Raw genomic sequence first — 13,914 nt, forward strand, 5'->3', positions numbered from 1 at the left:
AATACACTTGCTGCCATCCACGGATTTACTGCTTAAATGAAAAGTACATGAGGGGCATTCTTAGTTACGGGCCTGGAACGGGCAGCCAGTTGCGAGCGGCGACCAAGTGTAACATTTTGGTGCTTGCGTATAGATTACACAGTGTAACCTGACACAGCAGCGTATCATAAAAACGTCACCGTGCTCACTCACTCAATGCAGTCTCTGGTTTAATCACCTACAGTGCTCAGGGTAATTTACCCTGCGGCGCACCGTATTTGCATAAAAGTAGTTTCGTTTTGCATTCTGATGCATTGCCTTGCAGTTTCTCAGAAGAACATTCCCACACCTGAACCGCCTAAATATTTCAGTCTGGCTCTCGCTGTTTTGCTTTCACTGCCTTCTGTACTGTGAAGATCAAATAATGAGCCAGAGGATTCTTATGTGTCATATTTCACACTGGCTGAATATTGTAATTTTTCTTCTGCTCGCACACCTTCCTATGACATAATTACCGGTAAGCCTCTGATATCAAGTGTTCATCATCAGTGCTTCTCCCCACACGTCTCCATCTGACTCTTAGTAATGAGAAGAGCAAACAGGCCTGGTGTAGTTCATAGGCAGCTTTTCTTATTAGAGAGCCAACAGGATGAGCTGCTGACTCAATAGGCTACGGTGCTTATTATGAGCACGTTGTTGCATCATACCGGCTTTCAATTCACCTCATCATTATTGCATGTCATACGCTGTCATCTTTTCTGTCATTTTCAATTGTTTTTCTGTTGTTGCAACATGCCTTAATCCATCCAGATGCATTGCCTGAGGTTCTGCTACAGTATGTTCTAACCATTACCATAGCTTAATGCATTTTCTCAGACGAATTTAAAACAATCTTAGAGGGAATTAAACCTGGCATGAAAGATGGCAGGTTCACAGCTCCACCGAGCTTCATTTACTCATGCTCAGAGCGAGAGAGCAACTTTCCAAGTAAACAAAGTATCATGCAAATGCTAACCAGGCGGCTACAAAAGAGCCACAACTTCCCTGACATCTGTAACACGATTATACGTTGTACAAATTTCCTTTGTAATTCAATTTAAAATTCTATGTTTAATCTCCTCAATCTGTATCAACATCATTGCCTAGGCGTGTGTTTTCATGTAAGAGTAATGTTGTGAATATGTCGTGTATTGGAGTGTGACAAAGAGGAAGGACAGGAGAAGTCAGAGGGTTTTATCATTTACAGATGATGTCTGTTTCATCCATTACATTTTTTTCTGCCACAAAACTGCTTTAGAACGAATGCAAAGTCACATACTGTTGTTTGCAGTCTGGATTTGATCTAGTGTAGTGGTCCCTACACGTTTGCCTATCAAGCCAATATAATTTACACCACCATGGCCTTATGGCCACATTAAGAAAACGTTTTAGATATTCATAAAGGCTTGAACAAGCGTCCCTCTAAGTGTGGGTGGACTTATTATACAATCAGGCCAGTCAAACCTATAATGGAAGTAATTGTTACACAACACAATGATTATGTCCATGCCCTAATTTCTGCTGATGGAACACAGAGAACCCCCTGGATACTCCCAAAGGAACCCTTGGATGTCCCCAGACTGCAGATTGGGAAGCACACCATTCCTGCTCCGGGGGTTTAAAACGCTGGGGCACAGGGCAAGATATCGCAACCCATATTTCAAATATTTACTGTACCCTCCATTCCACTTAGAGTTGTCTGCTGGTGAACTCGGAGTTGGGGGAAGATGTCCAACATGGTCAAAATGGGGAAGATGTCAAAACCTGATAGATGATGTCTGTGTGTGTGTGTGTGTGTGTGTGTGTGTGTGTGTGTGTGTGTGTGTGTGTGTGTGTGTGTGTGTGTGTGTGTGTGTGTGTGTGTGTGTGTGTGTGTGTGTGTGTGTGTGTGTGTGTGTGTGCGCCCTGCATTTATTACCAGTGACAGCACAGTCAGTGGGATAAGCATGATGTGGCATCAGCTCTAGCAGACAGACAGACAGACTGGAATAGTTCCTTGTGTGACAAAGTGTGCCTTACAGTGAGAGTGAATTATGTTTTCCCTTTTTTTTTGGTTTTTACACCAGCTTCCTTGCTTCCTATGGTGAATTGTAGGCCAGAGGTGGCGGAAACACATCAGTTATGTGGGTTCTCTGAAGCTTGACTGTGTCTCTTAATTTCGGATGAAGGCAATGAGAGAGGAGGGGGGGGGTGGGGGGGGGGAGAGAAGAGATTGTAATCACTCCTGTCGCTTTAAGGACACTTATCAAAGCCTTCTTATGCGAATAGAAAATACCACGAGCCCCTGAGCAACTGAGCAGCAAAGGGACGGACCGGAGTGGATTTAGAGGAAACTCAACGTGATCTAAACTGGAATAGACCGCTTCATCGCCTCATGGAGTTTGGCTACACACTGGATGGTTGTCTTATTCGGACGGTTCGGATCATTTGGGGGAATATTGCGCATAAGTAGCTTTCAGACTTGGGATCCTTTTGCCCCTGAAGCGGAGAGAGGGAATATGGTTGTGAAACTCAACGCGTACGGGATTATTCACTCATCCAGCGGCCACGATCGAAAGGCTACGTAGTTGCTCGCCAGGCGTTTTGTTTCGGACGGATAGTATCCAAAGCTCTTTATTTGACAGCCCTGGATCACGGATCGGGGTGGTGGAAAACAACAACGGGCAGCGACATGATTCCCCTACGCTGTCTGCGGTATGCAGCGAGGTTAGGCAACAACATCGCTTGTTATTATTCCGATGCAACAAAAAGTTACAAAGCGGGTATAATGCGTGGATTGTAACTATTTCGCCGTTTTTGCACCTGCTTTGGCGGATACCGCGTCGACATAGCGCAGATTCGTGACAAAATAACGTGTGGATCCGCGTCGCTTTGCTCTCTCTCTATCGCCCGAGCGGGATACCTAAACATTTGCTTATCGTAATGGAGATTGGGGAGGTATATACTCAAGGTCATTGAGTGTTATATGGCTATATTTGCGTTGTTATTTACACACACGCGCGCGCGGCGCTATCGTCACGTTATAGCGCAGCCTACAATTTGTCCGTCCAGTGTGTGTTACTTGTTATAACGCGGTGCGGCGGAGCGTTCAGGCGAGCAACCGACTGTGGAGTTACATTTTGTATTTTCTCTTTTGACACTTCAAGCTTTCTCTAACAACATGGATGGGAAATTGAAACCGGGTCGGAGATGCCGGACCAAGCGGGAGAGGGTGCGGAGGTTGCGGGAGGCAGGAAGCAGAGACGCCCGCAGCCCCGACCCCAACTCCTCCTGCTCCGACAGGGAGGGACACAGTCCGGGGAGGGACGCCGCCTCCCTGCCCGGTAAAAAGGCGCCGCACCCCGCGGCAACCGCCAGAGCTCCGCGACCCCCCCGGAGGAAGAGACGGGAGTCCAGCTCGCAGGAGGAGGATATCATTGATGGATTTGCTATCGCCAGTTTCATCAGCCTGGACCGTCTGGAGGTAAGAAGGAACCGGATGATTACCTGTTTGTTTGTTTGTTTGTGTGTGTGTGTCTGCAGCATTCTTCAACAGTAGAGTGGTTCTCAAAGAGGGGGTCCTTGAGCCCCCCACTCACTCCAGCAACGTGAGGACTAGTCTAATTTGTCTCTAATTGACTTGAGATGATGCCAATTAGACTGGATTAGGACGACTCCTCTAATCTTCTGATAGTGTAGATCAGAGATTGTCAGAGGCTCGCTCCCCCTTCAAGATGTACCTAATCAAGCCTGGGTCTGATTCTCATCACAATGTTCAAAACTAACCAAAACCCCCCCCCCCCCAGAACCAATGTTCCCTTATTGGGCTACCTGCTGCATGGATTGGAATGTGTGTCTGTTTGGAGTCCTTGACATGAAACTGCAATCACTGCAGCACACAACTCTGTTTGAAGACTGTTACAAGCTGAAGGTTTTGTGAATGAGATGTTAATCATCGGCAGCATAAGGTTTGTTGAGCAAACTAAACAGGTGCTGCTGTGTCAGTGACGGCTCTGGCTTTGGAAGTTCTGCTTCACTGCGAGTTGTCTGTGCACCCTGGACATTTTGCTCTCTGATAAACTGCCGTTTATCGGTTACAGGCTGATGCAGCATGCGCTGATAACTGTGTTTCTGTCATTACTGTGTGGGGTACGTCTGATGTCAAGAGGAATGATTTTTAGAAACAAAGGAGGTTCTCTTGTGACACCCTCTTATCTCCTTTATCTCATTGTGTTCCAAATGACAAATACAACATTGCTCCCAGTGGGACACCAGGCTGACTGACAAAGCAGAGAGGCAGGCCTGTGTTATTTTTCCATGGCTCATAGTGGGAATGGTAGCACGACTGTAGTTGAAACATAAATCACTAGCTTTGATAAACATAGCTAGCCCACTGAGGTCTGTATATTTTAAGATGATGACCTCATTTGAAAGCCTGTGGATCATACCACGGGCCACCTCATTTCAATGACAACCTCCCATGTGGGCTTAGCAATGGTATTAATCAGCCATGATTGACTCTTGCCTCCTACATAGTGCTTAGTCAGTATAATGCTTGAATACAGATTTGCCAGTAAAAATAACGGCATGAAATATAAACCATGCTGTCCACAGATTCACTCACTTCAGCACCTCCCTTCTGTTAACAAGTTTGACCCGAGCGGGTCATCAGTAGTTATATCGCTATTCCGTTTAGCTCGGCTCCTCATTGTGCTTAGAGTGGGTGTGAAAGCAGATAGCGGAGGAATACGAGCAGGGTTGTCAGTGTGAAGTAAGTGTGCATGAACCGTACCGACAAAGAACTACCGTATTGTGCCCTGTAACTAATGTAAAAAACGGATAACAGGCACTGCACACAAGTCCCAAAGATAAACTTGTGACTTGTTATCAAATGTGCATGGAATCTGTGTGTTGTTTCCCGTTCGCATTGATTCGTGTGAGTGCAGCGCGCCGTGAAGTTGTATTTGTGAGTATTTCTGCCCTTTGTGCTGCGTCGCTGCCACTTCTGACAGCTGCCGACTGTGAAAGACTTTGAGGATGTCATAGCAGCAAAGTGCTTCTCACTGGCATCTTCTTGCCGGCACGCCGGTGTCTCTGCTGCTGTCAATTCGGCGCCCTGCCCTACTGACTTCGAGGAATATTCTCATGTGTGCGTTTGATACATTTAGAGGTACTTTGTGTTTACACGTCTCCCATCTGTCCCTGCTACTGTCCTGTTGTTGTTGCTGCAGAGCAGGTTGCGTTTCTAAAAAGCTTTCTCTTTGGATGCTTCATCATAATAAACAAGCTGCCTCTTTGGGTTTGAGAGGGACATTAAGTGAAATAATGAATCAATTGTTGTTTTACACATTCCCGAGCAGTAATAGTTTTCTTACACAAGTGCTACATCAATGTTGAATGAACACAGGGAAAAGCAGTGCTCTACACAGGAGCTTATGATTCAAGGCTATAAGCAAATGAGGCATGATACGGTTCTGTGTGAAATGATACTCACGTGCCAGCCAGCTACTTGTTGGTAATTGGTCTGATTTGCATGCAAATGGACTGCGCTTATTAAATGATGTTGGTGGATTTTGTGCAATTGCATGAGGGAATGTGCGCAGGTTTTTGTAAGCTTTGCTCCCCCGACTTCCCCGTAGCTGGAGAATGTTGACTTTATATATATTTCCTCCTGTTTACTGGTGACAACAATAATCACATTTCTGGGCTGCTAATAAGTTGCATCACTGAAATGCAGTGTTTGAAATGTGTGCCCTCTAGAATCGTGTCATTATTGGTCATCACTCACACTTTCACCTACTGACTGTATGCTTGAGTGAAGCTCATGACCTACGCTACCTGTGCTAATTGCTCATCAATTATGAGGAGGACACAGCGGCGTTTGGCAAGTGAATAGCTCTGACCTATTGCATCATGCTCGTCGGAGCGAGTGTGTGCTCCCCCCCCTGACCTCTTCCAAGCGACTGATGACCAGCACGATTGTGTTTATGTCCGGCCCTAAGGTCAGGCTACTGCAGGGCTAGACTGTCATGGTTGCCACCAAATTGGCAACCAATTCTTGGCCTTTGGTTGAATTCAGTTGCGACTGCTTTTCAACGCGTATAAAATAGGGACTACAAACAGCAAATGAACCTATGAATAAATATATATATTTTAACATTTGTTGCATTAGTGATGTTTAAATACTGCTGATGTATGTGAGAGGCGACTCAGCTGTCACAGTCCTAGACTTCAATGCTGAAGGACCAAAAAGTGAATCAGCCCAAAAGGTCCAGAAAACCAAAATTTGAAACGGAGAGAACGGATGAAGAAACAACCAGTGACTGGCTGGATTCACTTCTTAGGGATCTATGAAGAACATGACTATGGAGAACAGCGGCACTACTGATATTTGTAGTTATTCATTCCAGGATTAGAGGATGGACACGTGAACTGATAACACTTAAGAATATTACTTATATTTACTCTCTTGTTTCTTCTCATCCCTATTTAAGCCTTTTGCTTTCTAAAGCGCTTGAGGATCATAAAATCCCCGTCACCTTTGGGTGTCTGGCCTCGTCATTTGATTGTCTATTTCAGTCTATAACTTGTGCACAGCTGCTACTGTCTGTTCGCAAGAGCCCGAGGTTACGGGTTCCTCCAACAGCATGTTGGCTCGAAACAAAATCCGTAGGTGGTTGTTGTTGATATTCCAGCTCTGCGCTGATAGGATCAAGCTCCCTTGATGAAGGCTTAGGCAGTACGGTGGTCTCGCCCTGCTCCCGCAACCTGTTTCATTACAGCTGAAAGCAATTTCCAGCCACGGCCGCATTTGATTATGGGGTGTTTATTTGCTTCGAATCCCAAACGTATTTCATAGGAAAGCCGCTTACTTACCTGGGCAAATTGACTGTACAAACAGCCGTCACGGTCGCCTTATCGTGATTAGAGAAATGTTAGGAATGATTCAGTGATGATTCAAAGAGTGTGAGCACGCTCACTCGGTCAGTCAGCTATTGTGGGCTCTTGTAAGCAGGGGAAACCTTGCACGTCCAGTTTGGGTGTTTTTCATATTTCCTTCCTGCAATAAGAAATCAGATCATCAGTTACGAGTCCCTTCATTCCTACATTTCTTTTGTTGTTCAAACATTTTTAGAGTAAATGGTGGCATGATAAATACTTCCTCCTGACCTCCTGAAAACGTAAGGTTTTCACCTGACAGCGGTGCTATAAAACAATTACCCGCTGCGGCTTAAACCCTCCAGAAGTCTCCCTGTGGGTATCGAACAAGTGAGCAGATAATAAAATGACACAATTATCCATCTGTCACAGTATTAATAAGATGTTTGATTTGCTCCATTTGCTCTGCGAGTGACGTCGGGAGTGGCAAATCCCCCCTCGTTAATCCACAATCCTTCTGTTCATCTGCTTTAACATGAATTTACAGATTTGTTTGGGTTTTTCGTTCCGCACCATGAGTTTCTAAATTCACTCTAATGGGGATTTAGGTTTTAGTTGATTTAGTGATATTACAACGGTGTCAAGGGCAGGAATCCGAAAAGGCTGGGCATTCCGACAAAAAGGGGTTTCATAAATAGAAGCTCTTGATGGGATCTAGACTCCGTCTCCCGGGAAGTTTAGCTCAACATGCTTGCTCTTTTTCTTCATGGCCCTGTTTGACTCACTTGCAGTAATCATCATCTGCCGTTAGCCACTGAGCAGCTCTACCTAAGCAATAAGGGGAAATGAAGTCTCTTGTCCTAGGGAAACTTGACATTAGTTGTTAGAGAAGCTGGGAGTTGCTGCTTCCCCCTCTCCACCCATATTTTCCCAGCTGGTACGTGGATCAAAGCCAGACACATTCCAGTTACGAGTATGCGTCTCTCTGTTTCATCAAGTGCTCGGATAAAGGCCTCCCAAGATTTCCGTTATTTCTGAGGCTTTCCCCTAAAATAGCCGCACTTGCGCCGCTACGGCTCAAGTCCCATCGCATTCATTACTGGGTGTCTCGCTGCTAGCACTCAGATAGCACCATGTGTTACTTATTAGTAGTCATTAGTACAGCTAACACTCAGGAGCTGTCCTCTGTCAAGTGGCAACACTTCATGTCAGAGCATTACTCGCCAACGACCATTAATAAACACACTGGTACCACCTATAGAGAAATGCAATGACGCCTTCAGAGCTTCAGCTAAAATTGATGCTTTGTTGAGGTTAACAGGTGAGACAAGATGTTGGGTAGTTTGTAAATCCCATCTTTTCCTTGAGGCCGGCTCAGTGCTTCTGATTGCCGGTTGGGTAACACAGTGCAAAGTGATACTGACACTTGAAGCCTCAGCAGTCGTTGCTGTAAGATGTCTCGCTTCCATGGTGAGGCAGCAGATTTGTTGCAGGGGTTGCAGCAATCTTGCTTCGTGTTTGCTCTTTCCCCCGACAGTGATAGCGCTGTGCATCATATGCCGGCACTGACAAACAACTCCAGCTTTAATTAACAAGGCAACCCCCCCGAGGCTCCGCTGCTCATTGGTTGACGCATCCCACGGAGAGAGCTTTCTTAATGCCAGTGGGACGTCCCCCAGCCCCGGCTCTCTCTTAACTGTCACACACTGTAGGCGAAAGCATGGCTGATAAATGCATGGTCACATTCACAAGCCTTCTCACGCACACGCACATACACACACACACTATAACAGGATTGAACCTCCACTGTGCATCTGTCCAAGCCATCAACCAGTGACCTAAATATATCCACCCAAGGAAGGTTCTAGTGTGTTCATGCGGATCTGAAAGCATGGCAATCACTTTGTCAGCCTCCTCTGTAACTACAAAACTATACTTCTATTCCGAACTGGAGGATTTATGTGTCACAAAATAAAAGTGGAGAAAATTGCTTCAGTTCACAGATTTCTAACAAGTCGAACGAAAAGAGGAGTTGGATGCCAGCTCAGATGCAACGCGTGTGTCAGTTTTCATTACTGATTAATTGGCTGAAGGCTTGTTTTGTCAGACCAACGGTCCAAAATCCAAAGATATTCCATTTATTGTTGAGATGATTACGAAAACAAGCCATTGATCACATTTGAGTAGCTGGAACTAATTCATTTTTGCTTAAAAAATGACAAACGATTAATACATAAATGGAGTATATCCTAATGTGCAAAGGCACTAGGGATCATTTATCATTTAGAATTGCCGGTGCCAAATGTTGCTAGTTACGATTAAATTCAGGAAAAACACCACAAGTGAAAATTGACATGTTTCATTTAATAAAAGATGTTGACCTTAGATCAATTCATCAGAGATAAAGTCCTTTGACACTTGTGGCAGCGGGACGACGGAGGAGATTTCAATGACAGCAGAGGAACAAAATTGGTTTAAAGGTGCCCTTCACCACTAGTAGCACATGTTTTATAACAAGCCCGACTACGCTGGCGATGTACTTCCTTTCCTTTTGGTGGCGGTAACAAAGCGCAGCAATGCTCAGTTAAAGGCAGCGAAGAAGACTGATACTGATGTTAACCATGTGAGATTTTCAATGTTAAATAAACACGCTTTGAGGACGGAAATATGTTAAACACATTTTTTAGACTTCAAGGATAAACACTACTTTTGTCTGTTTACAAGAAAGCTCCCCAGTACCTTTTAAATATCCCTGTGCTAAGATGATCCCAGTGAAATGAGTGCAAAGTAAGAGATGAGGCCCTTAAGTGACAACTAGATAGAAAATAGTTGTCTTCCTGCTTGAACGGCTAAAAGCTCCATTACTTGTCTAAAGTTGGTGAAATTGTGATTTAAATCAGGAACTGAGTACCAAATCTACAAAATGCGTTTGCATGATGCTACCTTATGGTACTTGACAGTTTTCAGAGTGAGTGGTACAGACACATTTCAGTCAGTAACAAAAAAAAAAGAAAATACTGAAATGGCACCAGGCAGAAAAGAGATGTATCCGTATTTGCTTCATTTCCAGCCAGCGTTTCTGGTATGATTTTTGTAAGACAGTGGGATAAATGCATGCTGGCCCTGAAGGGTCCTTTTTGAAACGCTGTCAGTTGTCTATTTTGAGGTTATCCCTCCAGCGACTGAATTCACCAGCGCTACAAAAACCTCCGAATAAGAGCCTCTTTGTTTTCAGGTACAATGACGCATGAGGATTTCCTGAAATGTGCAGACAGCACAACATAGCCGACACATATTAAGTGGCACATAAAAGCATGTTGGCGTAGCTTGTTGCAGGCATATGTATCCATTTCCTGCTTGTCGTCCCGAAGCCGTCTTCCATCTTCCTGTCTCGGTGTTTTCACTGCGGTGAATGACAGGATGTAATTATGCTGTGATTAAGATGCTGTCTCGGAGCTTGCGATGGATTAGGAGCTGCACTGTGAGAAGGTTCCCCGGTAATTATCCACATCTGATTTGTCCCCCCCCCCCCTTTCTCCCTTTCATAACCCCTCTCCGTTTTCTCGACTGCTTGATTAATTCATGTTACTAAACAATGTGAACAAAAGGTATTTCATTTGAGCGGCTTGAGAAAAAGAAATAATCTGGAGATAACTTCATAATGATTGTATTTGTCATTCAGCTGAGGTATTTTCCAGCCCTTTGATTTTGGTTAATATATAATAGTGCACTTGGCCACAGAACCTCTGTATGAATGACTAACAGACGCGGGCTGTGAAGGATTTACAACAAAAATAATGAAACCTAAATAGAGAGGGCACTCTTTAAGTGGCTCATTAAGTAATAGCTGTTTTCCTTTTCAGCCGTGTCCTTCACTGACATAGAGCAGACAGAGAGCTCTGAAAGCCTGGCTTGCTTCAAACTTCACGTCACTTGAAGTCCCCTTTTCAACGTTTTGCTCGCATGAGAGTGTAGGTCTGCTGACTTGGACTGTGTTCGGTAAAAAGTAATAACAATTGTAACAATGCTCTGCTGCAAACACAAGGTGAACACAATAAAGTGCTTTTGCTTGGCCACGCTACGGATATTATGTTGAGGAAGTATTTTGGAGATGCTTGCAGTTTTGGTGTGTCACTAGCAATCACTGTCTTAGACAATAAAAGGGCAAGCCAGCCCACATCCCATTGTCACAATGAAAAACATTAAATGGCCCGTCACTACGACCTCCCTGCACCCAATTGTCTCCATAAAATAAAAGGTTATCGGTGCCGTTAGAAGGTTTCTCATTTTCAGATTGTATCTGCTGTGTGAACATTTATTTTGTGAGCTAACCAACCTACAAAAATGAGCTTTTGGCTGTTATCTAGTAAACATGCATCACAAGCCAGAGTCTCTATACGCTTGTCTCAAGGTGTCATTTAGGAAATGCCTCTATGCATCATTTTGATGTTAGCGCAGATTGCATGTTGTGCTGCTCTCAAAGACCAACAGAGTGAGCGGTCTGTCGGTCAATACACAATCTTATGTAAGCTGAATGCACACTTTATTTTCTTGTTCCGTACATTGTAGCTAGACCGCAGTGGAGCACAGACTGCCAATGCTGACGGATAGTCTAATGAAGCTTTGCCATCGGTACGGCATACGGGACTCTTTGTCCTTAGACCCTGGAAGGAGAAAATCCTCCCACAAACCCTTTTGATGGAGCAAAACATGGAAGAAACCTCAGGAAGAGCAACCGAGGAGGACGGAAGCAAACAGTAGATGAAGACCCTAAGTTATACTTTAGGTACATCACATTCATATTTTAATTTGTATTACAATATATCGCTATATATCGTATTGCGACGTGTGTATCGTGATATGTATCATATCGTGAGGTGCTTGCCAATACACAGCCCTAATGGAATATAATATTTTAAGATTATTGCTTAGCACTCATGGGCTGTACAGTTTCCAAAACACTGTTTATGCTTGACTAGAAAAGCACTAATGAGCCCATGTGGCCCCCTCCCAAAAACCCTGGCTCAGACACTGAACATATCTGCCGTTTTAAATGGAATGAAGTTAACGTGTTTCGAGGCCTTAGTATATTGTTATGCCAAGTAGGAACAACACTTTCAGACCTGAATAACATCTGGAAAATACCATATTAGGACACCACTCTGCAAATAAGACGAGCAAGCACTATTTACCAGTATTCAGGCTTCTGCAACATTGTAATCTGGCAGTAAGTCATCAAAACACTGCAGATTACAAATCAGCCTCCAGTCCATGTGGTCATGTTTTTAAAGGAGGGCCTCGTTTTCAAAGGCATGACTCACGCAGTCGCGACATTGCGCGGCGTCTCGCTGCATGTTTTCTTAATAGATCACTCTTGGTGTGAAAGCAATTAGCGCTAACAGTTGTTGACATGCTCTTCTACTACCGACACTCGCTACCAACACCAGCTCTGAGGGGAATAGTCTTTATAGGCCAAGTGATGCTGACAATAATTGCTTCAGCACTCAGCTCCCCGTCTGAAATAAGATACAGTGATATGTTGGTCGGCAATTTATTACAGCTCATTGTTTGTTGGTACGCTGATTGTGTTCACAGCATTTAGCCTTGCCTGTGTGTCTGTGTTTTTATATGTGGGCGCAGGCAAAGCCAAATAAGGACTCTTTCAGGGTTTATTTGTGATAGCTTTGGCAGCCATGCAACAAGCTGTGGCCAAGATAATAGAGCTTAGATAAGAGGGTGGTTACGCAATGTGGAATTTCTCTCGTTCCCTTTGCCACTCCTGTTCCATTCGCTGTCTGGATGACATTTGGCTCCCAACTCTGGGCCGAGCTGCCGCGCTCCGTTGTTGTTGTTGTTGTTGTTGAAATGAAGCACCTTGTCGGCCATCCACACTTTGCTCCACGGGATCTGAATGTCTTTGCAGCGGGCGGAGCATACGAGGATGACTTTGTTATTGTTGACTGACATACCAGAAGTGCACAAAAGCCGAGGGGGGAGAAGTTAACTACGACTCCCAAAGTGCATTTCATCCAATCACTGAGCTTAGAATGTCATTTTGTGAGATATATAAATACATTCTGCCGTCTTGGATTTCTGGTCTGTTTTGGACAAAACAATGATGTCGCCGTGTGTTTTCTTTTTTCGGCACCGCTCTGATTCTGACTGGCTTCTTCTCAATAGCATTAGATGGCTGAGGATGTCGGGTACTGTCGTAGTCAGAGCCATGCACCATGCCAACACATTTAAAAACTGGTGGTCTATCATGACATTATTCTGGAGAGTCTCATGTTTCTAAGGTATATTACATTGAGGAGATCTGAACACAACACAGGGAAACAAGGCGCTCATCAGATTTTACAACTCTAACCATATGTGATTGTATTATGATATCATATTTTATTATGACTCTAACTTTTATAGTACAATTAGACGAAGTGGAGGCAGTTTGGAGCAATGATTCACCCTTGGTTTCCAGTGGAGAGTGGGTAGTGGTTTACATGCTGTTTTAGAGGCTTTTTGACTCTGCCAATGTTAAATTATAGGGGAGACACTAAACAGTTCTGCAGTCTTAACTGTATTTACTTGGCAAACATACACAGTGTTGCAATTTAGGTCCCTCTATCGATCAAACCTTTGCTTCAGGAAGCAGCTTTTACACCCACAGTTAGTATACGCTCCTGTATAAGATACCATCAGGTTTTAACAGGCTCGACCTGTTGCCAACTCAGACACTCCTCGTTTTATGAATCCTCCGAGCATCTATGAAAGTCAATGTTGCGGCTGTGTGCTCAGCAGAGTGAGGAGGGAGAATGTGTTTGAAATATAATGGGATATATAACAAGGCATATGTAACATAGTCACTGCAGTAAAAACCTGCAAGTGGCTCTTGTCACCCACAGTGAGATCTGGCTGACAGATCTGCCAAAGAAAAGTATCGTCAGAGAATGTCTCCTCTCTCTCTCTCTCTGTCCATCTCCCCTCTTTGAACGCTTTCCTCATCCACTGTGCAGACAGCACGTACGTCCGCTGACGACTCCT

The 13,914-nt window shown here is 44.4% G+C and overlaps 1 protein-coding gene across 7 annotated transcripts in view; it reads left to right on the forward strand.

The window, feature by feature from the left end:
• Window positions 1-2,978: 2,978 nt before the first annotated feature.
• The window catches only part of fbrsl1 (fibrosin-like 1), a 252,090-nt gene continuing 241,154 nt past the window's right edge, over window positions 2,979-13,914 (forward strand). For all 7 annotated transcript variants that reach the window (XM_079161362.1, XM_079161358.1, XM_079161361.1 and 4 more), the window contains exon 1: window positions 2,979-3,481. In XM_079161362.1, coding sequence (XP_079017488.1) covers window positions 3,179-3,481 — 303 coding nt within the window. In that variant the 5' untranslated portion in view covers window positions 2,979-3,178. The remainder of the gene's footprint in view (window positions 3,482-13,914) is intronic.

Source organism: Pholis gunnellus, assembly GCF_910591455.1.
Source record: "Pholis gunnellus genome assembly, chromosome: 6".
In the NCBI taxonomy this organism is placed as follows: Eukaryota; Metazoa; Chordata; class Actinopteri; order Perciformes; family Pholidae; genus Pholis; species Pholis gunnellus.